The following is a 26,638-nucleotide window of genomic DNA, read 5'->3' on the forward strand; positions in this document are numbered from 1 at the left end:
CCGGTTTTGTGGCACAATGATTATAGCCATTTGTCGTCTCCATTCTTGTGCAATCATGCATATGTACATGTAGGTTGGTTCTCTTCAAGTTATCGTGACTTATTTCATAGATGTTGGTTGCCTTGTTGCTTTCTCTCCCCTCTCCTCTCACCCAAGCCATTCTGCATAAGCGAAGCTGTGGACGCAGCATACTGCTGCTACACTTCAACGCGGGAATGCGTATAATAATAGAGAGGTTTTAAAAGAATTTAAAGATGCACGGTATTTCCGGCGTGACGCGCAATTTCACGTCAAATTTGGCGTAAAACTCCAAATTTCGACGTGAGCAGCAGGTCCATCGCGTTGATTTTTCGACGTGCGAGCCAAATAACGCGAGCTGAACTTTCGCATCACGTCAGAAATACCGTGCATCTTAAAGGGGAAGTTGAGGCAAAAATTAAAATTTCACCAGTTGTAGTCCTCGGGGTGCTGAGTCGAATGGTCTTGGTCCGAGAAAGCTGAGACGCTCCCTTCCTACTTGAATCCCAATCGAACTCACGCACTTCCACCGAAACTGGGTGACTGCGCCCTACTAGATGGGGATTTGTATGCAAAATGTCACTAAAAGCGCCATTTCGTTCTTATAAAAGCACGGATGACCGCGATTGGCCCATATGTTGTAGTCTTTTGGACGCTGAGTCGACTGGTTTTGGTCCGAAAAGGCTGCGATGCAGCGTTCCTCCTTTATTCCCAATCGAACATGGTTGAACAAGTAGTCACGTGCTCCTGGGTGCCCAAATCACCTGGTCACCACGCCAGCAGGCGACAACTTTCACACCAAGGTTCAATTCGAGAGACAGGACTGCACCCAAAAAAGGTCAAATAGGCTAGTAAGTTTAGTTGTACCCTGCAGGCACGGTGACCAGGTGACTGGTGTACGCAGGAGCACGTGACCGCTTGTTCAACCATGTTCGATTGGGAATAAAGGAGGAACGCTGCATCGCAGCCTTTTCGGACCAAAACCAGTCGACTCAGCGTCCAAAAAACTACAACATATGGGCCAATCGCGGTCATCCGTGCTTTTATAAGAACGAAATGGCGCTTTTAGTGACATTTTGCATACAAATCCCCATCTAGTAGGGCGCAGTTACCCAGTTTCGGTGGAAGTGCGCGAGTTCGATTGGGATTCAAGTAGGAAGGGAGCGTCTCAGCTTTCTCGGACCAAGACCATTCGACTCAGCACCCCGAGGACTACAACTGGTGAAATTTTAATTTTTGCCTTAACTTCCCCTTCAACCTCTCTAATAATAATAATAATTATTATTATTATTATGAAATGACCCAAAGGCAACGTGCCTATCATAATAACTATTATGCCCAAATTATTCCAGTTATTATGCTAAAACCTAAGCATACTGCCTCTATGCTACTTTATGCTGGAATTATACCAATGATGGTGCTATACTGTACCCTTGCACTCGTGTTGCACTTTGCAACGTTACAAAGACTCTGGCACCATGACAGCACGGCTTACATGTACATGTACACGGGGAACATGTGCCAGGTTATTTCCTGTAACATGCCTAAATATGCCTAGAGCATTGATCTTCAGCCAGCATCGCAAGGTTATGCCGACCATCTGGACTCAGAAGTTCTTTTCATGCCAAGGCATAATTTTTAGACAAAATCCGAAGATTATACCAGAAATTATGCCAGCATAATCCGCCAAGGGCTAATCTCGGAACAATGTTTCTGATCTCAACATCCCAATCTTGTCTCTGCACTGCAGCCAACTCGTTCGCGAGTGTACTGTCTGGTTGAACCTAGCAGTTGGCCATTGACACATCGCACCCATAGAAGATCTCGAATTGTAGAATGTAATCCACGAATGGCGTTGTGATGGCAATGACTATGCCATACCGGTAGATACATTGTGTCATACATGTAGTACCGAGTACGAGGGTAGAGACCGAGCTATACACCAGTCAAACCCAAAGCTTATAACAGTTACTAATCATCTTACTACATGTATGTACAATGGACATAGTAGTGTGCTGTTTGATGGTCGCTACCATGTGAAACTAACGAAATAACGAGAGACGCTTGGAGTAGCAGCAACAACCCCCTTTGTCTCTTCTCTTCTACACTGTAAGTACTACATGTAGTAACATTTACGTGTACATGACTCTGCACAACGTAATCAAGTAGCGTGTACTTCTACTGCTCGAAGAGTCCTCCAATACTCCTACAATACTGTGCATCATGTGTACGGTAGAGCCTTCCAGAACACTGTCAAACAGAGAGAAAAATTAGAGAGGGAGGAAGCTGTTTTGAAACACGGCTTCCTATCTCTCTCCCTCTTGTATTGAGAGATTTAATTTAATACAACGGGCGCGGCAGCTAGAGGCGAATCGGCCCACAGCAGGTAATGGCATATTCGGCAAAGAGATGGGCCATACTTCGACGCTTGTGAAGTAAGCAGGTGTGAGTTGAGCTTGTTGGCGATCGCTATGGCCAAACTGTTGATCAGATCGTAGGGATCTCATACTGTCAAGACCACAAAGGAGTAGTAGGTGCTACAAGAGCCTTGCTAGTCCGGCGCAGTGCACTCCTCCGACCATTCCGGTCTCGGAATCAACATGGACTGCGCGGGCCAAGGGGATAGTGCGTCAAGATCAGTGCTTGGAGCTACAGCCTATGTGCGGCACAGATTAACCCTATACTAGGTCACTACGTATTCATCAGCCTTGCAAGCTATTGAATGGTGTAATCCCAGCACATGTAACAGTTGCTATGTCTATGGCTGTTCGCTATCATCGCCCGGGTTTCCTGTTGCCTGCTGCGATGGGCAGTCACGTGCTTTAGGGGGCTGCAGTGTAGGGTAGGGTAGGCATTTGCGGATAATGCCGGCCGAAAAATTGGCACCGCCATAGGCCAATTCGGGGAATTGCCCGCCATAAGGTTTGTATGTTTCTGCCAATTATTTCACTGCTTTTCGAGCAGAATCTGCCACATTATCCGCCAATGCCTACTGCAGGGCCTCTTACATAGTGTGACATAATCATTGCCATGTGACATAATCATTGCCATGTGACATAATCATTGTCGCCAACGGATGTGCTGACACAGGCATGACTTCGCCTTTGCATGCCGGTAAGCAATCTTATTAGGTAACGATTTCTTGTGAAGCTTTTGTGTTCAATTTATACTTCAATTGAGTGTTCCATGTATTTCCGAAATTGTGTTGTCTTTTTGCTTTGACTCTTACTTCGTGGCGTCATGCGATTGGCCCAATTGGCGTTGTGAATAAACCCGTTTTCAATTTCAGCGAGTTTTCCAGCACCGCCATAGCGCCAACTGGTGTGTACACCTACTGACTGCGGCTAAAGCATGCACTGTACTACCGTCCAAATTATCAAAGCCAGGTTAGCCCTGCGCTTTGCTGTAGCTGCAAAGCGGTTTCTGCTGCACGTTAACACAATGAAAATAAAACAACTCTTGCGTAGAGTGCACGCTGCATAGAACCTTTCCCCTACTGGCCCTAGGCCTTAGGCCGACGTTTGTTTTTGTTTTTTGTTTTTTTGGGTGGGGGGAGAGTGGATAGCACTATGTGACACCAAAGAGAGAGAGAGAAAGAGAGAGAGAGAGAGAGAGAGAGAGAGAGAGAGAGAGAGAGAGAGAGAGAGAGAGAGAGAGAGAGAGAGAGAGAGAGAGAGAGAGAGAGAGAGAGAGAGAGAGAGAGAAGAAAGAGACAGACAGGGAGACAGACAGCGATAGAGAGAATTCTATAAAGATAATTGAAAGGATTTGACATGAAGAAGTACTATGATGCGAAAAAGTTTGTTATGGCCCTAGTAAAGTTGACTTCGAACCTTACTCGTATCGACGTACAGTGTATTACCTAATACAGATTAGTTGGGCGAGGCTGAGAGAGTACAATCATGTACTCCACAAACTACTGAAGAGACGCAGAATCTACCGCGGCACATGCGCACCTACTTCTTGAAGTAGTACTTCAACTGTTGCAAGGTCCAGCGGCCGGCTCCGCTGGACTAGCTTGAGGCATAACGTTAAGCCGAGGCGATTCTGTGTTGGCTTCAGTAAGTCGTATCACCCCACCCTGGGATCTGATGCGGGTCACACAAACAGTAATAATTATTGTTATCAAAGTAGATCTACTCAACGATGTGCGTGAGTTTCAACCCCGGATTTGTTCTGTGGCTTATGCAGCTCGAGATCCCGACCGCGGCCTTGACCTGGTGACCCTAGCGTAGTGGCAGTGGCGGTCTTGCAAGTGATGGTGTAATCCAAACACAACGAGTTGAAATTGCTATGTCTAACATAGCTGGTTCGCTATCATCGCTTCAGCGATGGGCATGAGTATGAGTATGAGCGTGGTGGTTTAGATAAGCGATGCGACCTTGAATAGATTGGTTCTGCGACTGTAACGAGCTACTCCGGAGAATAACACACACACCGCATTTTAGCGATACATAGCCAGTCTTATGCCCCGTCTCCCCAGGCTAACTTTAGATCTGCGCGCTCTCGATATCTTGACTTGTCCTATGTCTTAAAGTAGAAATAGAAAAGGTTTGAAACTCCGTGAACGAGAAGACTTGGAGGCCAAATCATCCCTGTAATCTGCTCAACTGGTAGTTGAACCTCTGGAGATTTTCCAGGTTCGGAGGAAGCTGCAAAAGATGAGCGAGCAAGAGGTCCAGGTACATCCATCAATGCAACCAATGAACGACGAGCAATGTTGGACGAAGAAAATGGCCAAGGTGAGAGTTGCAACTGATAGCTGCAAGGCAGTATGCTATAGCCGAGTTGTTGGTTGTGTCGTGGGAGTGGTTCGGACGGAGGGAAGAAATGCCGCTGCTGATTAGTAGGGTATACTATTACACTACAGCCTTCTCTTGTACGTTACTCTAGGTTGGGTTTGAATCAAATCCGCCTCATAGACATAGGCTAGCTGTAAATGATCACGTCAGAACAAATCATCCGAAGTGTAGGCTGTTCTGCTGCCTGGTCTGGAGGACATTTCCGACACGACAGTACAGTGTACTTTTACAACTGTCAACATCTGTGATGGGGTTGAGTCATACTGTGGCTTCATACAATGTAGGTCAGTGGGAAATGACAAACTCCCTTCACAGGTCAGTGCGAAATGACAAACTCCCTTCACAGGCAGCGAACAGTCAAAGTCGATTTTTCGATTGGTCTCCCATTAACTCAGAAGTAGCGACAAACTCTCATTAATGTATACGCAAGAGAAAGGACCGAGGAACTACAAGTTACGCTATACTGTCCACTAACATCACCAGGCACTTGTAGTTCCTTATAAATTAATCCTTGGCTCTCCATCCGAGTCCATTTCTAAACTCCCATTAGTTCCCATTAGTTGACGCATATGGTGGTAAAGACACACCTGCGAAATGGAGGTACATGTAAATGCACGCTTGCCCACACACGCTCTCTAAGCTGCAAAGTAACCATGGTAACACTCTGGCACAGAGCTCTCCTATTCTGATGGTGGTGATCAGGTTGTGGTGATTAGAAGTGGCTCTGGGCCAGAGTGCACCTGTGCAGCTTAGAGAGAGAGAGAGTGTGTGTTGGCACTTCCCCGGATGTGTCATCACCCCCATACGACCCAACCATGGCATGTGTACCGCTGCAGTGGAGTCTTCAACTTCATTCTCTTGTTTCCAATTGTAAGAAAAAAGCTCGGTAAAAATTATCATCATCATCTAGTTGCCACCAGGGAGTGGCATAATACTTCATGAAAGTGCTCCGTCATAGCGGCCTTTCTGTTCACCCCCACTGAGTTTTTTTGTTTCTTGTTCGACCCTCTTTGAAGTTGTACATTGTACTGTTGAGGTAACGAACTAAAATAAATCAAAAACAAAACAAAACAAAGCAACGGGGTCATGACACCGCTGACTTTGAGATCCAGTTTTTATATGGATCCATCCATGTTCTGTGGTTTTCCTTCACAGCGCAGTGACAGCTGTGTAAGAGATTGTACTGCGCCTTCTCCTGTCAGGGACCCACTCCTAGTGCAGAAAGAAGTCAGAGGTCTACCCCTTACAAACTATTTAGCTACCGTGTGTCAGCGCCTTATTTTCGAAACACCGCTGCTTTCCTAGCTATTTTAGATGCGAAATGACTCACCCATTACACCCTGCCATAATGAATATCAAAGTCCGAGGCACATAAACTTAAAATAAATACAATCTAAATCCACTTGTTCACCCTTCTTGCCGGCCTGTACGTTTCTTAGTATAGTACTTCATCCTTCATTAATTTTTACAAAACATGCTTCAAATGACATTAATGTATGAAGCCCATGGCTTCATATCTGAGACTGGCTTTGTAATCGAATATACCTCCATGGCGTTAAAGGTGCGAACATTCGGTATGACATAGCATAGCATAACGTTAGTGTGGGCAGAGCGTATCCAAAAGTTGCTATCTTGTCGTTGGATTTTGACTTCTGGCGTGATCACTTTCACGTCCTATGTTGAGGTGATAGAGGCGGCAATAGGTGATTCATTACATTGAGAATCCCATCAATGCTTCTGTTCGGTAAAAAATTGATTTTGTTCACAAGCAGTCTCCGAGTATTGCTTCAGTTCGTGAAATGAAATTGCAGTTTTTTCGGCCACATTGTACTTGCTGATCGTTTGGCTACTGTCATTAATTTTTTACAAGACTGTGTGTTTCGGTGGCCGTGCGCGGATGCCCTAGGTCGTCTTTATTGGATCATAGTATATTTGGGGAAACATGGTCCATTGGATATGTCTTCCTTGTTAGTAGCTACCCATGATAGTGACTCGCTGGTGCTCTTCGGCTTACTCTATTTTTTATTTTTTTATTTGTAGTTTCTTGGTCCTTTTTATTTTTTCCTTTTTATTTTTTACTGGGAACACAACCCTACCGAGAGACATGTGGAGACAAACACAAAACAGGACACAGGAGATATAGGGACGACGTGCCGATGTACAGCTATGATACTATACACAGAACGCCAACGCTAGTTTTTTTTAAAACGAGCAGCTATAATACCGTATTTTCCGGAGTATAAGCCGCACATTGAGCACTCCAAATTCACCGAAAAAAAGTGGGGTTCCTACTTCGATGATCAAATTAATGGAGGTAAATAAAGGATAGATCGCAGTCTGTATTTCGTGGCAAACAAATGGGGGGGGGGGGGAGTGCGGCTTATACTCCAATGTGGGTCTCACTACCCAACATATTATGTTACCTGCAAGTGTTCCCGTTACTTGTTGGCATCCAAACCAACGGGCCACTATATTATGATTTTGTGTCCTGCACACTCCGGTGGCAACAACCCTTCCTACCTGGTTTACCCGTCGCACATACAAGTATGTACAGACCAAACTCGAATTTTTGTAACGGGGGGGGGGGGGGGGAGTGGTAGACAGTTGAAACATCCGTGACTGTGTCTTTCAAAGCTATGATAACTTGTGGCATCTCACCTCTCACAAAGCCCCTCCAGATACCACCACCATAGCAAAAACCTTCAAAGAAATGGGCAATGAAACTGCTTCCACTGTTATCCCAACCCGATTTGAAATACCAATCCGCCCAAGGGAAGATATAGCAGTGCAACATGGAAAAGACATATTTTTTAGGAGATATTCAGAAAACAGTATGTACATAATGTGGAAAGTAACTGGATGGAAAGGCTCCCAACACCTCTGACAACCATGTTTCACACTGGCCAGTGGTTGCAATGAGAGAGAGAAAGTTCACGGTTGGAGCTAGGGGGCTACCAGCTTTAGGAGCGCCACCACCCTCAAGTATCGAGGAGCGGATGCAGCTCCTAAAGCAGTGGGAGGTGAGTATAGATCATACCCACCAGCAAAGTGGGTTAAAGACCAAATCCCCAATACAATTATTAGAAGTCATACTTCAAAGTACTTGAAATAATTATTGTGAATAGCACTCACTTCACGTGAGCTAGCCAGAGTCTGGAACAGCAGGAGACCACTAACTCTCCAACCCCTGGCTTGGTCACACCTGTCTTCAGGTGTGTTTAAAACAGCTTACTCACGAATTCTTCAAAAAGAATTCATGTGGGTTAGCTTTATAGCTAGCTGGCAGACACAAGGTGCAGCAATCAGGCTACAATGCACAGCAGTGCAGGCACTCACAGAGGGAGTTGCAAGGTGTAGGCTATGGCAGGGACATCTTCTTATTACATGTTACCATAATGCTATTATATAAATGTATGCACATGTGTGTACTCCATGAAAAGACCATTGCACATGCTATTGTTGAACTAGGCACACAATCATGATTAGGCACATATATCCATACGTACACACCTGCACATGTGCACATAAACACACACACACACACACACACACACACCACACACACACACACACACACACACACACACACACACACACACACACACACACACACACACACACACACACACACACACACACACACACACACACAAGCCGGCACGAGCGCGCACATGCTCCTCAGCGTCAAGGCTGTGACGTTTAGCAATGTCTCAGTCACTTGGTGGGCGTTTGCGCTTGAAGAATCCACACTGCACGAGGCATAACAATGGCAAGCCATGCACTGGTATCAATTCCTATTGCTTTGTGTTTCTTTGACATACTGCAGGTGAACATCATGTGCAATGTTTCACTTCTTCAACTCCAAACAGTCTCGTCTGCAACTCCAAAAAAACAGTCCCTTCCCTGCGAACGACTTTACACTCCGCCATGTGTTCTGGCCAGGCACATCATCATGGTGAGAATGTGATCTTTCTCCAAGATGTATGGGTAAAGTGGATGGCTATAGTGGAGTCTTCGCACTTTGAGAAGTGTATCCCTAAGCTGAGGTGAGACAATATTATTTTATACTCAGATGATGAGTCAAGGAAAAATAATGTAACATGGAAATTGTGGGCACAAGTTATGCGATCGAGTTCACCAACTAAACTGTCAGTTTTGTGCTAGATTGTGCACATCTGACTGTTCAAAATCTGAGTTTTAATAGTTGGTGGACTCGATCGCATAACTTGTGCCCACAATTTCCATGAGAAAATATTCCTCAATATACCGTACTAACGCACTTATAAGCATAGGCGCTTACATGTGAATTTGTGCTACGAATCCAATTTTCGAAAATGAAACATTTTCACCTAAGCGCGCATGCGCGATCAGAGTTCGTTTGCCGGAGTCTTTGTGTTTGACTAGGTCTTGTAGTGTCAGTTTCATGGTTCCTGTATGCTGTTTGCAGACATTTATCCGTGATTGTGTCAAAGTGAGAATTTTGGTAGTGCTTCGCCTATAAGAGCATGCGCTTATAAGTGAGAGTGCGCATATATCCGAATACAGGCCCATGCTTATATCCGCATACAGGCCCATGCTTATATCCGCATACAGGCCCATGCTTATATCCGCATACAGGCCCATGCTTATATCCGCATACAGGCCCATGCTTATATCCGAATACAGGCGCATGCGCCTATATGTGCGTTACTACGGTAAGTAGTCATCGTGTGTCAAAGTGCAATCACCAGCCGGAAATTCCTTTCCAAGATGTCTAAACCAAATTTCATCCTTCTCTTCTCGGTAGATTTTATTGGAACCATGATATTCTGGTGAAACCTGAATATCGTCATTGCCAACTTTTCCAAGGCAAATTTTTGAACTTTGAAGTTTGTGCCCTGTTCTCGGGAGTAAATTCAGCAAAACCTGGCAAGGCGACCAGCTGTCCCAGGAGACCACTGCAACTAGAATCTGGCGATGTTATTTCCAGTCAAATGAGCCTGGATAACTTGAAGAGACCACCTACACACACACACACACAGGGACCTGCACTTTAGCAAGGTCCCCTGAGCGGTCGCCTTAAACAGGTCTCACTATACTCAGCAAACTAAAATGATGTCATTGGTTGATGTCATTGGTTGATGTCATTGGTTGATGTCATTGGTTGATGTCATTGGTTGTTATGTGCAGCTGTGCGCCTAATGCACAATGGTTCTACCAGTATTCTGTAGAAATTAGATTTCGGGCACACGTTGAATCCTATGTATTGCAGCAAAATCAAGCAAGTGCACACAGATTCCATTTTTTTAAACTTGTAGATTACTTGTAGAGTGTAGATTACTTGTAGATTGAGCTGCACTACACTGGAGGCGATGTGCCTAGTCTCTCCGAGCTCTGCTGATGAGACCAAACGAGGCCGAACCCCATAGCTCTCAAGAGAGACTGAGTTTGTGCAAGGTTCTAGCCAAAAGAGGGGGGGGGGAGCATTCGCCCAGCGCCTTACCTTGCACAGTATAAGAATGCACAGAGCCAGGATGAAGACGCCAGCCAGCACCGCCAACAGAATCACCCACCACTTGACACCTTCCTTCAGAGGCTCAAAGACTGCGAAGAGAGTTGTGGTGGTCTACAGAAGAGCAAGCACACAGCATTCTGTATCTGTGCAATATATCAAATAATTATACAAGTAAACGTTTCCCGACCTGGGTACTGTAAAACCGGAAAGTCTAATGTTTCAACGACCAATTATTTTTCTTTCTTTGAAAAAAACGTTATCGCTAGATGTCTGTGTAAAGATGTGCATACAGATGGGTGGCCAGGTAGCCACCGTTAAACTTTCTGCACGTGATCATACCAAAATTACTAAAACGTTAAACCTTTTGGTCGTTAGACTTTCCGGTGTTACAGTACATGCAAAGCAAAGGTCACATGTAGACATTTTATTCATCCAATGCAGAGCACCCGAACAAGCAGGTTGTGTCAAGCAAAATCTATCAATGCTGTTACGTGACAGGACAGTTTGACAAGCAGCTGCCAGCATTGTTTTGCGTTATGTTCTAATAAATCCTACTGCAATGGGAAGAAACTGTTGCCAGTATCTAAAGTTCAGAAAAGCTTATAAAATCTGAGACGTCATGGGTGCACTGAATTGCACTCGCTTCCCAGAGTTTTTGACAAGCTTTCACCCAGTTACACTCTCATCACCTACTCACATCACAACAACCAAAGCGTCCCTGATCAGACCCCTCCTGCCGTATTTTACACATTAATAACATTCGTTTTTTCCAGTACACCCAACTCGCAACACACGAACAGTCTTTGTCTACACCACCAGCACGTACATTAATCGTCCAAATTTTCACCCAGGAGAGCATCATCAGCCGACAGGGATCCCTGTGGTGACGGTGGCGTTGCCAAGGACTGTTCGTGTGTTGCGAGTTGGGTGCACTAAAAATATGACAAGGCTACAATGGAGCAGGCAGGCATAGTGGGATGGTCTAAGACCATGATTGAGAAACAGAGGGTACCAGGTTCAAGTCCTGCTTGGAAGCGGAAGGATTTTTTCCAGCCGTGCTGCGACCCACAGTTAATTGGGAACTCGTGGCCTGGCACGAGGAAAACATGGATGCAGTGAATGGGATTTTCGGTCTTTGACCACTTGCTGGTGAGCTGATCTACTCACCTCCCACCGCTTTAGGAGCTGCATCTGCGCCTTGATCCTTGAAGGGTGGTGGCGTTCCTACGGATGCGGAAAACCCGGCTTCCAGCCGAGTCTCACGCGAACCGTGAAATTTTTTTTTTTACAATGGAGCTTCAAAGATCTTGTCAACATTCTTGCATGCAAAATGACACACCTTGAATGGTCATTTTGTAAAAAAAAAACGTGCTTCACATTACACTCTCATGCATAGTCACACTCAGGGAATTACAGCACCGCTGTGTCTGCTCACCATCGCCATCGGTCTCTTTGACTCCTCTTTAGTGAATCCTGGAGCAGTATCAATTCCCAGCAACTTGATGGATGAGTTAGCAGTAATCGGGTACTCGAGCCGTTCCTATGCAGCACAGTGGAGAAACACGGCATCAAGTGATAGTGGGGTCGGTGTGCAGACCGGGCTCCATCCGATTATGTTAACATTGGGCGAACATAAGGGATTCAGTCTACTTTCTACGTGTAAGGATGGGCATGCAGGCTGGAGACTGTACTCAGTGTCATTGTGATGTTGTCCATTTGCGGTTTGCTGGATGGATGGGTCCTGTACAGATCCAAATATCGCGCAAGTACTGTATTTTCGGGAGCATAAGTCACACATTTGCCAGTTTTAACACTCGTAATTCAAAAATGCCAGTACAGCTTATACCATGATGGTCACATGACACAAAAATGCCAGTACAGCTTATACCATGATGGTCACATGACACAAAAATGCCAGTACAGCTTATACCATGATGGTCACATGACCGGTGACATGTACATGTACAGGGTGGATTTCTGTGTTTTATAACAAAAAATTTCGTGTGGCTCATACTCCAGTGCGGGTAATACTCCAGTGCGGGTAATACTCCAGTGCGGGTAATACCCCAGTGCGGGTAATACTCCAGTGCGGGTAATACTCCAGTGCGGGTAATACCCCAGTGCGGGTAATACCCCAGTGCGGGTAATACCCCAGTGCGGGTAATACTCCAGTGCGGGTAATACTCCAGTGCGGGTAATACTCCAGTGCGGGTAATACTCCAGTGCGGGTAATACCCCAGTGCGGGTAATACCCCAGTGCGGGTAATACCCCAGTGCGGGTAATACTCCAGTGCGGGTGATACCCCAGTGCGGGTAATACTCCAGTGCGGGTAATACTCCAGTGCGGGTAATACTCCAGTGCGGGTAATACCCCAGTGCGGGTAATACTCCAGTGCGGGTAATACTCCAGTGCGGGTAATACTCCAGTGCGGGTAATACTCCAGTGCGGGTAATACTCCAGTGCGGGTAATACCCCAGTGCGGGTAATACCCCAGTGCGGGTAATACTCCAGTGCGGGTAATACCCCAGTGCGGGTAATACCCCAGTGTGGCTCATACTCCAGTGCGGGTAATACTCCAGTGCGGGTAATACTCCAGTGCGGGTAATACTCCAGTGCGGGTAATACCCCAGTGCGGGTAATACCCCAGTGCGGGTAATACCCCAGTGCGGGTAATACTCCAGTGCGGGTAATACTCCAGTGCGGGTAATACTCCAGTGCGGGTAATACTCCAGTGCGGGTAATACCCCAGTGCGGGTAATACCCCAGTGCGGGTAATACCCCAGTGCGGGTGATACTCCAGTGCGGGTGATACCCCAGTGCGGGTAATACTCCAGTGCGGGTAATACTCCAGTGCGGGTAATACTCCAGTGCGGGTAATACTCCAGTGCGGGTAATACCCCAGTGCGGGTAATACTCCAGTGCGGGTAATACCCCAGTGCGGGTAATACTCCAGTGCGGGTAATACCCCAGTGCGGGTAATACCCCAGTGCGGGTAATACCCCAGTGCGGGTAATACCCCAGTGCGGGTAATACTCCAGTGCGGGTAATACTCCAGTGCGGGTAATACTCCAGTGCGGGTAATACTCCAGTGCGGGTAATACTCCAGTGCGGGTAATACTCCAGTGCGGGTAATACTCCAGTGCGGGTAATACCCCAGTGCGGGTAATACTCCAGTGCGGGTAATACTCCAGTGCGGGTAATACCCCAGTGCGGGTAATACCCCAGTGCGGGTAATACTCCAGTGCGGGTAATACTCCAGTGCGGGTAATACCCCAGTGCGGGTAATACTCCAGTGCGGGTAATACCCCAGTGCGGGTAATACTCCAGTGCGGGTAATACTCCAGTGCGGGTAATACCCCAGTGCGGGTAATACCCCAGTGCGGGTAATACTCCAGTGCGGGTAATACCCCAGTGCGGGTAATACCCCAGTGCGGGTAATACTCCAGTGCGGGTAATACTCCAGTGCGGGTAATACTCCAGTGCGGGTAATACTTCAGTGCGGGTAATACCCCAGTGCGGGTAATACTCCAGTGCGGGTAATACTCCAGTGCGGGTAATACCCCAGTGCGGGTAATACTCCAGTGCGGGTAATACTCCTGTGCGGGTAATACTCCAGTGCGGGTAATACCCCAGTGCGGGTAATACTCCAGTGCGGGTAATACCCCAGTGCGGGTAATACTCCAGTGCGGGTAATACCCCAGTGCGGCTAATACTCCAGTGCGGGTAATACCCCAGTGCGGGTAATACTCCAGTGCGGGTAATACCCCAGTGCTCGTAATACCCCAGAAAACACAGTACCCACTCCGTGCCACGGATGTCTACATGTTTCCCTATTGTGCACGCTGTTCGCAAGCAAAGTGTGCCAGAAGATGGCATTGATAGCACTACTCACGTCTTCCGTAAGGCTGGAGTACACTCGCCATGTAAGCGAGACGACCGTGGCAGCCCCGGCAGCCATTTCCGGAATCTCACACATGATACCGATGAAGCAGACCAGCCCCGGGCGAGTACACTGTACGAACAAAGAGAAAAAAGCAGACAATATAGTACTGGGAATATAGAGAAGTCTGTATATAATGCGCAGTGCTTAAGCATAAATAGATTCGCAGCTTCCTTCTGAGCACTCCACTAGAAGGGAAGTTTTGTCCAGTAGAAACTGACCATGTCACAATTCCATTGTCTTTACCCCAACAAGTACTGGTCTTTCATCCGCATTGATGTGATACAGAACCTTCAAAGTGCATATTTATACGCAGGAATTACCTTTCGCAAAACCGTTAAGTACCCGAAAGGAATGAAAATTAGTTCATAACAAAAATCTATTACTAATAGTTGAGCATGCAAATTAAAACAGAGAAGTTCCTCCATCATTCCTGAATGAAAGTAAACAGCCATGCATGGATTCCGGGCAAACCTAGTCTTCTGACGAAAGTATCCTTTGGAACAGTAGGACCCAGCTACACTGTACCTTTCGAGCAGAGTTGTATGGCAAGGCTTTTGGACCAGACGTGAACTGTGCAACGTTGGTGGCTGATGTTGAAGTTGCCGACGCCTGTGAATCACCAATGGCATGCATCAGTAAGCACGCCGGAATTAAGACAATTTCTATTGGAATGCGCACCAAACACACTGCCACACGTGTGTTGTCATAAACCGACACATTGGCAAAGAAGGAGAAATCTGTTTCCAGTAGCCTCCGTTGTGGAATTGACATTGTGGTTATAGCTAAATAGACCTGTAAGAAGGTAAATGGCTGGGAGAGAGAGAGAGAGACCCCGGAGTAAAATGAGTGTGGCCATCATCATCACTGAAAGGCAACATATTCATTTGGGGTTTTTTTCAGCCAAAGGATCCGTCTTCTCATTCACTTCTGTCCGTTTGGGTTTCGCAGCATATCGTTCGGCATGGGTAGTGTACAACATGGGGATGATACAACTAAGTAAACTACTTTTCACTCACGTAATTCCGATGGTTAATCAGCTGGCTGGCATTACACCTAGTGTTGCTGTCGCTGCTCTACAGCACAATCAAAACATGGACCAACATAGAACTGTGTACAGCTAATCGACAAGGAGACAACATAAAGTTGGTGGCTCCTACGTGGAACACACACGTCCTGCCTAACTTGACACTTGGCTCACTCACGGAGGAGCAGCCAACTTCATCACTAATACCGCCAAAATCAAGTTCAAAGAGACAGCAGTTTAAATAATGCCAACAAATATTACTACGAATAAGATGGGTTCCGCAGTCATCACTAGTACACGCACAATGGCACGGAAGATTTTGGTATCGAACAATGTTACTTCATACATGCACGCTATAACTTGACTGTGTTTTCTTCACAATTCGGAACGACCCTTTACATAGCTTCATTGTAACAAAATTGGTAGATGGCACCACTAGCCAACACTCTGTCACATTGCAATTTCACACAGTCCCTTGGAAATGACCAGGCAGGCACAGTCGATTACAAGTAGTTGTTCAATGTTTCGGTTACTACCACTGTCATCAGGAGGCTGATATTGCAGTGTGATTGAGTGTTGGTCTGTGTTGCCATCTACCGAATTTGTCAGGTTTTCTTGTTTGTGTACACACGTATCATTGTTCATGTGTGTGTGGACAGGTGGGTGGGGAGTGTGTGGGTGGGGGGGGGGGGAGGGAAGAATAGGGGTAGAAGACCTAGGAGAAGCAAAGACAGTATCTGCGTGAGCCAGAACGGGTCAAATTTTCTTTCTCATCACTATCACTCAGCAGATCATTTTGAATTGATAAATCCTCAATCTGCGGACAGAACTGTTTTGTCCTTTGTCGACTCATCAGTGCAGCACAGAGGAAATGAGGCCGAACCTGATAGCAATGAAAAATAAAATTTCCAATGCCAGATTTAAACCAGGCCCGAGCGTATCTTGCCAGAATTGATAAATCAATATTTTGATTTAGAAAAAAGAAGGACAAAATGTTTCGAGTTACGATTTTGTATAAGCATGGCAATGATTTTGTCCTTCTCTTTTACTCCAGGATTACTTTGGCTCAACATGCGAGTTCAATGTTCTGAAAATAATGTTATCAAAATATTGATTTTTAACATGTTCACAGATATGCCCGGTTTATCACAAAAAAAGGACTTACAGTCACAGAGGTCAGGTACAGTAAATATGTGCCTGTCTTCAGAGATGCTGGCCACTCAATGAAAACATCAGAGGAAGGAACTTGGCTAGGTCCAACATTGTTGACCTGTACAAGATAGGCCACCACAGAAGCACTCGCCTTGTAGCTGGACCTATTCGTGACGTGTACACCTTTAGATATCTCCCCTCGATCCCCCAAAACAATATCAATATGTCAGTCAGAAGTCAGGAGCTGTTTCTTCTCCTCTATACATAGCATCACCTCTGCAGTATCCATCTGCACGTGTGCACATCCTGTAAAGGTGCCGTTTTCAAATTCTTGACTGGCAAATGGCTGCACGCCGCCGACAACAAGGCTCCATCTCAGGACTTCAGCTTCACAATGTCTGGCCGGGATGACGTAACCTTGAAAAGAGGTTTTAAACACCACAGAACTGCTGCACTGAGAGCCTTGCCAAACAGAGGTCTCAGTGGAGTGGAAAATATTTGCTCTACTTAGATGTTCATGCACAAGCAATCTTCAGTAGACTGTGCTTGACCAAAGTATACAGTGTGCTATTCCCTCCAAATACGGTTATATCCATGGGTGCAGTGTCAGGTGCAATGTTATGGGATGAGGTGTGATGGATATTTCACTGAGCTGGGCTCCATCAGATTTCTGGAACTCAAGTTTTTTTTGTCAAAACGCATTAGAAAGAAAAGGAAAAGAAGGTTTACCCTGAAATCATGCTTCAGCTCCGGTCCGAGATCCTTGATTTGAGGCTTAGGTGGAACATTTTGCTTAAGTTCTAGCTGACTGCTCGTTGCTTCCCTGGATAAGAGAGAAATGCAGAGTGCAACCGAAATCAGAACCTTTACGCTTGCGTCCTCACATCCGACACACTCACATAAACTACACAAGAAGATCCTGGAACAGACAACTGACTTCTTGATACTTGAACAAAGACAAAAAAGCTACCCGGGTAGGATGTCTCTGACCCGTGGCGAAGCGATGCGTATGATTTCATGCACACATCAGCAACAAGAACAAGGTGCCGGATAGTGAATCTAAAGATGGCTCCAGCGCACGCACAATAACGTACGAAGAGGTGACGGGAAACATCCCTAAATGCCACACGGCATGCATCTTATTAAGTCCAGCGCTCACACTAGATAGATGCACCGTTCTAGAATCTAAACATGCAGTGCACACTGTACTGCGGATAAGAAATGTACGACATCAGGCGTACACTGAATGGTTCAAATCTGGGTTAAAAAATAACGTTGCGGGTAGACGTTATGCTCATGGATAGTACAGAATCTGTGCCGATGTAACTTACGCTGAAACTTCAATGGACGCCCGTCGGACAACACTAATAGACTGCATGGTTGCACTGTCGAGATCAGCATCCTGACGTGCATCACTGCATATTGCAGATTAGAACAAAAACAGACCATCACACAGTCTATCAAAGAACTGATCACACTCATTGGCGAACTTGTGTAGTCAGACCCTTGAAACTCTACTGCCCGGGGACATATCCATTTCATTTCTGATCATTTTCTCTCCCCATGCTCGATGGTCAGTGAATATGCTCAGTTGGACCTGTAGAGCCGTAGATCCATGCTGGATGCATGCAATGATTAAATTTTACAACACGTGTAGTGTGGTCCAGCCATGCAGTGTAGTTCAGACATTGCGCAGGTCGTTCAGGTGCAAACGTTCATACATCCAAGTAGGTGTACCACACATCACTGCGTTTGTGTGGAAGATTGAAAGCCCAACTGCCTTGTTTCCAGTTGAATGAAGCATATCAGTATCCGAAGGGGGGGGGGGGGTAAAAAAAGATACCTTGTAGTGCCAGTAGGATGCGTTTGGACCTCCAAGTTAACCAAAATTTGACTCCTTGACATCCGTATCGAGACCATATACGTATGCAGACAAAACTTACGGTGATGCACCGACACGAACAGCAATGTCTCGAGTGTTGGAGTCTAAGTCCTTGGGTACGTTGAGCACAAATTTGAAGTCAGTCTGCAGGCAGAGGGGACAGGACAGAACAGAACACAATGAGTTGTGGTTTGCAGTCCGTGTCTTCATCCAATTGCACCAACCACTGACAGTTCTGCTACGGTATACAGCTTTTCACACTGCGTGCTCTGCGCTCTATAGAGCAATCGCATGAGTCCAGACGGTACTTTCACAAATCCCACTGAAACAAGACACTAAAAAATATGTCTGTGTCATGGTAATGTGTAGTGAGTCCAGTGACTGGTCATATTCTGCTGGAATAAGTGTACTCCAGCTGAGCTGCTCTACTCCTCTCCAAGGTACCTTGTCAATCAGGGTCGTGGAGCCCGGTCAGACCGGTCCGTCTATGGCTAGGCAATATTTCGAACAAAGTCGACACACCCAGTTTGTGAAAAGCGTTTTTTTTACTAATAATACTCGAGACCACCTATAATCTCTGTGCTATGGCCCTGTGCTGTTGTGTGTGAGCAAGTATAGCAACATTTGCAAAGACCTAACCGCAACATTTCTCGCTTGTCCTGGAGGCAATAGACAAGTGACTGTGCGTGCTTCATTGTCCTCACGACACCTTCGCGAATCTCCATTCTGATAATGAGAGAGGGCCAAAAGAGCACACCATCATAGGATCTGAATAGAGCCACGATGCAAACAAGAGAGGACCGAGGCCAAAAGAACAATTCCGCAACTTTCACAAGATCTAGATAAAACCACACTGAAGAAATTGCATCAATACTACGTACAAGAAAGACACACGGGGCCCGTTTCGTAATCTGTCAGCATCAAGCCACAGTGTATGTGTCAGGTCCTGATCGGCGGTCATCACAAAGCACTACAATAGAACTAATCCAGAATGCAAGATTGTCTTACCGTGCGGCTACTAAGCCACACTCAGAAAAAGTGCTTAACTTACTTCCGGGGCTGCCCCATCTTCGAATTTTTTGTTAATATATTATACATCATTCTGTGCAGATTCATCCGACAAATTTACCGGAAATGTTGGTTTTGAATTTGACCTGAAGATGCAATGATCATCCCTTCTGGTCACCTGCGTTCGCAAACTGATTTATCTGGCTTGGGCTCTAAAGACCTAGTCCCCCAGCAAACCTCGCCAGTGGACACCACCCGACCAGTATTACGAAAAGAGCTGGCATTTCCCATTCACAAAAGAGGCGGCCATATACTACACATATGTTGACCTTTTAGCATGGTAAAGTATGAAGCTCGAAAGTACAATTACAGCAGTACTGTAACAGGTTTAATCAAACTTGAAAAGTAAGAGGCCTGGTTGAGCGTGCCTCGACCAGTTATATGCAAAATGTGATAGTATACATGTGGCAATGGCGCCAATGAAGGTGCTAATAGACAGGCGTAAGACGCATGAGGTGCGAGGGAGTGTAAAGTTATAGAGAACAGGGGAAAACTGTTACATCATCCCCCTCCTATGGAGAGGAAGGAGCTTATAACCCAAATGCTCAAGTGGAATAGAGTACAATAAGCGCAAACACGTGCGAGACGAAAAAAGGCTTCGCACTGAAGTAACACAATAAGACGACTGAAACTCCATGCAAATAAAGTGTAATAAGCTCAACAAATGTGTAAGGTGAAACTAGAAGTTCAACTGCAAAACTCAGCGGGCAGAAGCCAAGGTTTTGTACTTCTGAAGTGGAACAATGTCATTACCAGATTCATCCAACAAATAATGTTCAGGCTCCCAAGTGGCATCAGAGTAGCCTTGCCACTTGACTAGGTACTGAAGCTGATTCTGCCGGCGGCGGTGACTGAGAATGTTCTCCACCACATAGCGGGCATGACCATCAAGGTCCGTGATAGGCGGAGGCGTAGGCTGTCTCCTATTAGGAATAGCGTTCTTCTCGTAGGCACGGAGTGCCGACACATTAAATACCGGGTGACAGCGGCTGGTATGAGGCAACTTGAGCTTGTAGGCATTCGGGCCGACCACATGGGTTATAGGAAAGGGGCCAAACCACTTGGGGCGTAATTTATGGGATGGTCGGTCCCGAGCTTCAGGAGTCAGGAGGAAATCCCGGTAGACCATTACCAAATCTCCCACCTTCAGCTTTCCCTCGACCCTTGTCCGATCTGCATAGAAGGCCTGACGAGCTTGAGCTGCCACTAGCGCATCTTGTGAGATCTTGACCGCGTCTTGTCTTGCTTGCAACCAATCAGCTGAATCTCTGCCTCCCTGAATAGGGTTGAGGAAGTCGGGTGGCGCTCTGGGATTTAGACCGTAATTTAAGAAGAACGGTGTGTTTCCTGTAGATGATTGAGTAGCGCTGTTGATAGAAAACTCACAGAGAGGTAGGAGCATATCCCAGTTATCTTGTTTATGATTTACAAAAGCCCTCAGCACATCCTCTACTATTCTGTTTACTCGTTCAGTTAGGCCATCTGTCTGAGGGTGATTGGCAGTACTAAATGCTAGTTTCGTTCCTAAGCGATCAAACAATTCCTGAAAAAATGCTGCCGTAAATCTTGGATCACGATCACATACAATACTAGAACTCAAACCATGAAGTCGAAATACATGTTGAATATACAGATCAGCACTTCCGACGCTGACGTTGCTGACATGACACCTTTCTGCAACGGGACAATTTCCTACAGCTATGGGTGTCTCCGGCTCCGTAGGTTCCTGGAGAGCAACGTCTTCAACCTCCAGAGCTCCGAACCGGTTAGCGACTGGTACCGGCGTGGGCGCTTGGGTCGTCGCCAGTAAGCGCACCCCCTTTCTTACTGGCGACCAGCGTTTGGGTAGCGCTGTCCACCCTCAGTACAGTCTTTAGCGAGGTGGCCTGGCTTCCTGCAAGCAAAGCAGTGTCCCATTGCTCGCAGTTGGACACGCTCTTGGTCCGTCAGCTTGCGGAGGCCCTGACCACGGAAGCTGGGCACGGAACGCGACTCTCTACTGGCTGGTGGCCCCGACGCCGGTGGCCCTGACGACTGCTCCACGGTGTTTGCTGCCATGACAGCTTGCTCCAGGGTACGTGGATGCTCACGCATGACCTGTCGCTGGATGTGCGGCACTAGACCCCTGACGAACAGCAGCGCTCTGGTGTGGTGGTCGATTTCCGGCACTTGCAGGCTGAGGCGAGTGAAAGCAGCAATGTATGCGTCCAGCGACCCGCGCTGCGCTGCGGAAATTAGTCCCATACGCGATGTTTCCTCGTTGTGCCGTGGTCCGTACACATCGCCAAGTGCCGCTTTCAGAGCAGGCCAGTCGGAAAACACTTGGTTAGCTTCCAATGCCGCTATCAACCAAAGACGAGCGTTTCCAGTCAAAAATCCTGCCGCGTAGTCGACCCTCTGTGCCGCATTTGGGAGTGCCAACGACCGTAGGGCCATGTCCATTGCAAACGTCCATTCTTTGAATGTAGCGGAATCTCCTCCAAACACAGGCGGCTCTTTCGTAAGGCGGGGTGTTGGCTCCCACGGTTCCGAGTTCGGATGTATCGTTCGGTTTCCTTGGCTAACGCGCTGAGCGGTCTTGATATCGTTTATCAGCCGAACGACGAGTACGAGGAGCGTAAGCAGAGCGACCAGAACACCTGCCAAAAGCAGAGTAGGAACCATCCTCTGCTACCAGTGTAACAGGTTTAATCAAACTTGAAAAGTAAGAGGCCTGGTTGAGCGTGCCTCGACCAGTTATATGCAAAATGTGATAGTATACATGTGGCAATGGCGCCAATGAAGGTGCTAATAGACAGGCGTAAGACGCATGAGGTGCGAGGGAGTGTAAAGTTATAGAGAACAGGGGAAAACTGTTACAAGTACGGTGAATGGGGGGGGGGGGGGGAGAGAGTGATTTGCGATGTACAACAATAGCACAGGCTTACCTCCAGAGAACCAAATGAAAGGTGATCACCTAAGAAGACAGTAACCGTGCCCGTGCAGACCTCCTTTGTGCCTACGTTAGTGATGCTGGCACTCAGCCGAACCTGTCTGTTCCGTCCAATCACAATTCGCTGTTCGCCACCCCTGAAACGCACACACCAAGGCAAGGCACAGCCAAGTCAGATTAATTAACATCATGTGAGGTGCTTCTCAGCAATGTGCTTCAATTCAAACGAACATTTGATTAAAGGTGCAAAGAGCCCATGGCTGATTTAGCACGTGCTGGATTTGTGTGACCGGGATAGAGTACAGTAACAAGTGGTAAGATTTGTAAAGCCCCTGCAATACACGAGTCACGACATCCCTCGTGTGTCAGGATATGTCCTTGGCAAGACATCCTCTCTGCTGGTTGCTTGTCGAGTATTGTCAAAACGGATACCACCCCTGGTGATACTTTTATTCTGAAATATTAGGATACTAAGAGGAATGGGTGAGACATTCAAAGAATCGTAAACCATGCATTTAAGAACTCACATGCCAGTAAGAGTGACTCCATCAACTTTGAGATCTGGAGTGCACGTTGGACACTGGGTTACCAGATCAACCTGAGATTAGACAACATACAACCAACAGAAATGACGCTCAACTCTCAAATCTCCTTCCACCTCTTTCTCTCTTTTTTTCTTCTCCACCCCCAACCTTCAACTCCCCCCTCCCCCCCCCCCCCCCCCCCCACCTCGTGCATATCTCTCCCAATCTCTCGATCTCTTTCTCTTACTCTGTCTTCTTCACTGGCCAAAGTTGACCAGAGAAAACCTGAGTCCAGGTCAATCGGGGCTGACAGTGGTTATAAATATTGCACAGTACATATTTGCCAAAGAAGAATGAAAGGTTCACGAGTCAAAATAGAATTTGTCCTTTGTCTACACACTCACAGTACAAATTTCACATTAGGGTTGTTCAGATTATTGGGCTATTCTTCCTCCCTTCTATTCCGTTACCCTTACCATGGCTGACTAGCGTACCTCACTGTTCAGGGGCGTCGGAACCGGTGCAGCAGGTGCGGCCAAAGTCGCACCAATATTTTCATATTGTGATGATTGAAGCAATAAAAGATGAGCCTTTTGGGCCCAATTTTCCAAAAAATTCCCATTCAGGACGCCCACAGGACCCCCTCCTCTCTCCATCGTCGCACCAATGTTGAATACCTTCCGACGCCCCGCCCCTGCTATTGTCATTGGAGGTGAATTCAATAAAGAGAAATAATAGCATAGGTCATTTGTCCCGGTCTGAAAATTATAATGAAATATGTTTTGGTGCACTCATGGCAAAGACGGCTCAGCAAACTGGATCGTACCTCTATGATTTTCTCTTGCTGATCGGGAACTGGCAGATTCTCAATGGCTGTCAGCTCTTCCGGGGTGCTGTCCTCTGACTTCAGCGCCCAAGAGACCAATGTAACACTGGTGGAGGAACATATCTTATTGTTGGACTGTATGCACACCGGGACATACGGGCAAGAACCAGAAATGCACAGAAAACCAGAAACACGCTTGAATTGCAATATACGCATGCTTTTGAAAGATTTCAAACTCAACTAGAGATACCACAGCGGTTCAAAGAGAATTTACAATCATTTACAGACGAGACATAGAGAGTAGACCCGATTTAAAGTGGACAAAGAGTAGGATCCCCCCAGGCGCGTGCGCCGGTGCCCTTCAAGGGGGGGGGATTCCGGGCACCTCCGCTCCCCGGGAAAATTTTCAAAAAATTAAGCAAAATCCTGCATTTTGAGCGAAAAAAGGGGGTTCCGGGCACCCAGGAACCCATACAGGGCACGCGCCTGCCCCCCCCCCCCTCACACACACACACACATACACACACACACACACAATAGTTCATCAGTTCACCCTGCTGCAGTGAATGTGTAGAAGTGTATGTAATGGTGTACTGAAAGGCAAAAAATATTCGGCGCATATTCATTTTCGGTTATTTTCCGCATGGGCATTTGTTGCAGCCGAAATTTTGTTTTGCAAAGTACAGTGTGACAGTGTATACATGCAGCTGCAGTGTCAGGCAAACACACACAAACCAAGAAAAACACAGAGTATGATTTCATTAGTACAGCTGCAGACAACCTTCTTTCATCTTGTTCTCTTCTTTCTTTCGCATCCAGGGTGCTTTAGCTACAGCAGTGCACTTACGGTGAGATAAAGAGATTGCAAGCGGCATTGCTGTCGCTGTCCAGGGCTGGTATTACGAAGTGTCACCGTGACTGTGCCCTCGTCAATGAACGCATTCTGCGGATCGAAGCTCAGGACGGAGGATGTGCGGACGTCAACATTATACGCTGCATGATGCGGTTGAGAAGGAGAGAGGGGTGAGAGGGGGTGGGGTGAGAGTGAGAGAGTGAGTGAGTGAGGGAGAGAGAGAGAGAGAGAGAGAGAGAGAGAGAGAGAGAGAGAGAGAGAGAGAGAGAGAGAGAGAGAGAGAGAGAGAGAGAGAGAGAGAGAGAGAGAGAGAGAGAGAGAGAGAGAGAGAGAGAGAGAGAGAGAGAGAGAGAGAGAGAGAGAGAGAGAGAGAGAGAGAGAGAGAGAGGGGGGAGAGGCAGAGAGAGAGGGGAGAGAGAGAGAGAGAGAGAAAGAGAGAGAGAGAGAGAGAGAGAGAGAGAGAAAGAGTGAGAGAGAGAGAGGGAGTGATGGAGAGAGTGAGTGAGTGAGCAAAAGAGAGAGGAAGAAGAGAATAATAATGCACACCCGATGCTGTGCATTGATCTGGAATCCGGGAAAACGTTACTGCTGGAACCAATGGGACATACACGTAAGATACTGAATACACAACAGAAAATGCTGGTGGAAGTGGGAGAGGTACCTTTGGCAGTGCATTTTTTTAATGATCTGTATACGCATAACATCGTGCAAGTGACAGCAGCCTGCATGAAGCGGAAGTGACAACAGTCTGCACAAAGTGTTTGGAGGTTCTGCAAGTACACTTACTTGCTCTTCCATGACGCAGGACACCCGATGTCAGTGTGCCGCAGATAGAGATGTTGACACTGCCAGGTTGAACACACACACACACACACACACACACACACACACACACACACACACACACACACACACACATGTACACACACAGTGAGCTGCGGCAAGTCATCAGAAAAGTGCAAAGTCCAGAAAGAGACATCACATCGCCCCTACACGGGTGATAATCACAGCACCATAAAAAAAAAGTAAATTATCGTGTCCGTTCCCGAAGGGAACTCACGACGGCCGCTAACACCCGATAAACCCTAGCGGCAGATGCAGCGCCTAACGGTGGGGGTGAGTGGATAAGTCTCACAACCATTGGCACAAGTGCCGAAAACGACCCCATTAGCTGCATCCATGTGCCCCTTGTGCCTGGCCACAAGTTCCCAGTTGACTGTGGGTAGCAGCACGGCTGGAAAAACCGCTCCCAGGCAGAACTTGAACCAGGCACCTCTCTTATCTCAATCATGGTCTTTGACCAACCCACTGTGCCTGCCTGGTCACAGCACCATAGATCCAAGGAAGTATAGTAGCCTGGATGTTCAACCTACCATCGCACAGTTGTCCCACCAACAAAACAGTTTCCTGCACTCTCGCTCCGACTGGCAATGTCGAAGCTCGCCGCGACCGTTGGTCTGGCTCTGCATGCACAGGAACATAGGAACAGCAGCGATGTACATTCCTTCACTGCAAATACCACCGGAGGTCATGAGAAACTTGTTTCAATAGCAGTCCTTCCAAACAACATGACCGTAGTGAACCGTATTGATGGCAAAACCGATAGTATTATCATACAACCTAAGCAAACAATCCCTGGTGACATCCAGTAGGATATTCACTTGTGCACACCACTAGGAGTACATGAATTGCTCGCACCGTAACACCTCGCCACAAAATGAAATGGGTTTCTCTTTCACGAAAATGGTTCCCCTCTATTAAAGTGATCCTTCAAAGACGGGCGGATTCAAAAACAATTTCCTTGTGTTTAAGCTCCTTCAAGCCGCTATAGAAGTCTGCAAGTGTTTTGTAACACCAAGCTGAAGAACGGAGCCCTAATTTACTTACCGCAAGACAATGGCTTGAGATGTGAATGGTGAGCCCATGACCAAGTCTAGCACAGCACAAAAGCAAGAACATGATGGTTAAGTAAGAGAAGTAAAACTATCCAGATTCTAGCCAGGTGATGCGCTGTTGAAATGTGACGTCAACGAGAGGAATGCAGGTAACCAGTCTTGCTCCGTTTCCCCGTCTTTTTCATGTTTTGGTATAAAAGTGAAAGGCTTCCCACTGGTTCATC

At 46.8% G+C, this 26,638-nt stretch overlaps 1 protein-coding gene and 1 long non-coding RNA gene across 2 annotated transcripts in view; one reads left to right on the top strand and one right to left on the bottom strand.

Annotated features, from left to right (window-relative positions):
* Nucleotides 1–4,496: 4,496 nt before the first annotated feature.
* Nucleotides 4,497–24,573, top strand: LOC135809862 (uncharacterized). Its single transcript, XR_010552249.1, has 3 exons — nucleotides 4,497–4,760; nucleotides 8,647–8,866; nucleotides 24,486–24,573. It is a non-coding gene; the product is annotated as an uncharacterized LOC135809862 (long non-coding RNA).
* The window catches only part of LOC135809861 (integrin alpha-7-like), a 36,087-nt gene continuing 17,073 nt past the window's right edge, over nucleotides 7,625–26,638 (bottom strand). Inside the window, exons 14-31 of the mRNA XM_065323301.1 lie at nucleotides 26,407–26,452; nucleotides 25,893–25,982; nucleotides 25,306–25,364; nucleotides 24,514–24,659; nucleotides 23,667–23,801; nucleotides 22,844–22,914; nucleotides 22,312–22,453; nucleotides 18,956–19,042; nucleotides 18,378–18,460; nucleotides 17,766–17,849; nucleotides 17,164–17,257; nucleotides 16,448–16,552; nucleotides 15,275–15,331; nucleotides 14,784–14,867; nucleotides 14,208–14,327; nucleotides 11,750–11,854; nucleotides 10,303–10,425; nucleotides 7,625–8,569 (exon numbers count right to left, since the gene is read on the bottom strand). Coding sequence (XP_065179373.1) covers nucleotides 8,531–8,569; nucleotides 10,303–10,425; nucleotides 11,750–11,854; nucleotides 14,208–14,327; nucleotides 14,784–14,867; nucleotides 15,275–15,331; nucleotides 16,448–16,552; nucleotides 17,164–17,257; nucleotides 17,766–17,849; nucleotides 18,378–18,460; nucleotides 18,956–19,042; nucleotides 22,312–22,453; nucleotides 22,844–22,914; nucleotides 23,667–23,801; nucleotides 24,514–24,659; nucleotides 25,306–25,364; nucleotides 25,893–25,982; nucleotides 26,407–26,452 — 1,670 coding nt within the window. The 3' untranslated portion in view covers nucleotides 7,625–8,530. The remainder of the gene's footprint in view (nucleotides 8,570–10,302; nucleotides 10,426–11,749; nucleotides 11,855–14,207; nucleotides 14,328–14,783; nucleotides 14,868–15,274; nucleotides 15,332–16,447; nucleotides 16,553–17,163; nucleotides 17,258–17,765; nucleotides 17,850–18,377; nucleotides 18,461–18,955; nucleotides 19,043–22,311; nucleotides 22,454–22,843; nucleotides 22,915–23,666; nucleotides 23,802–24,513; nucleotides 24,660–25,305; nucleotides 25,365–25,892; nucleotides 25,983–26,406; nucleotides 26,453–26,638) is intronic.

Source organism: Sycon ciliatum, chromosome 2 (assembly GCF_964019385.1).
Source record: "Sycon ciliatum chromosome 2, ocSycCili1.1, whole genome shotgun sequence".
Taxonomy (NCBI): Eukaryota; Metazoa; Porifera; class Calcarea; order Leucosolenida; family Sycettidae; genus Sycon; species Sycon ciliatum.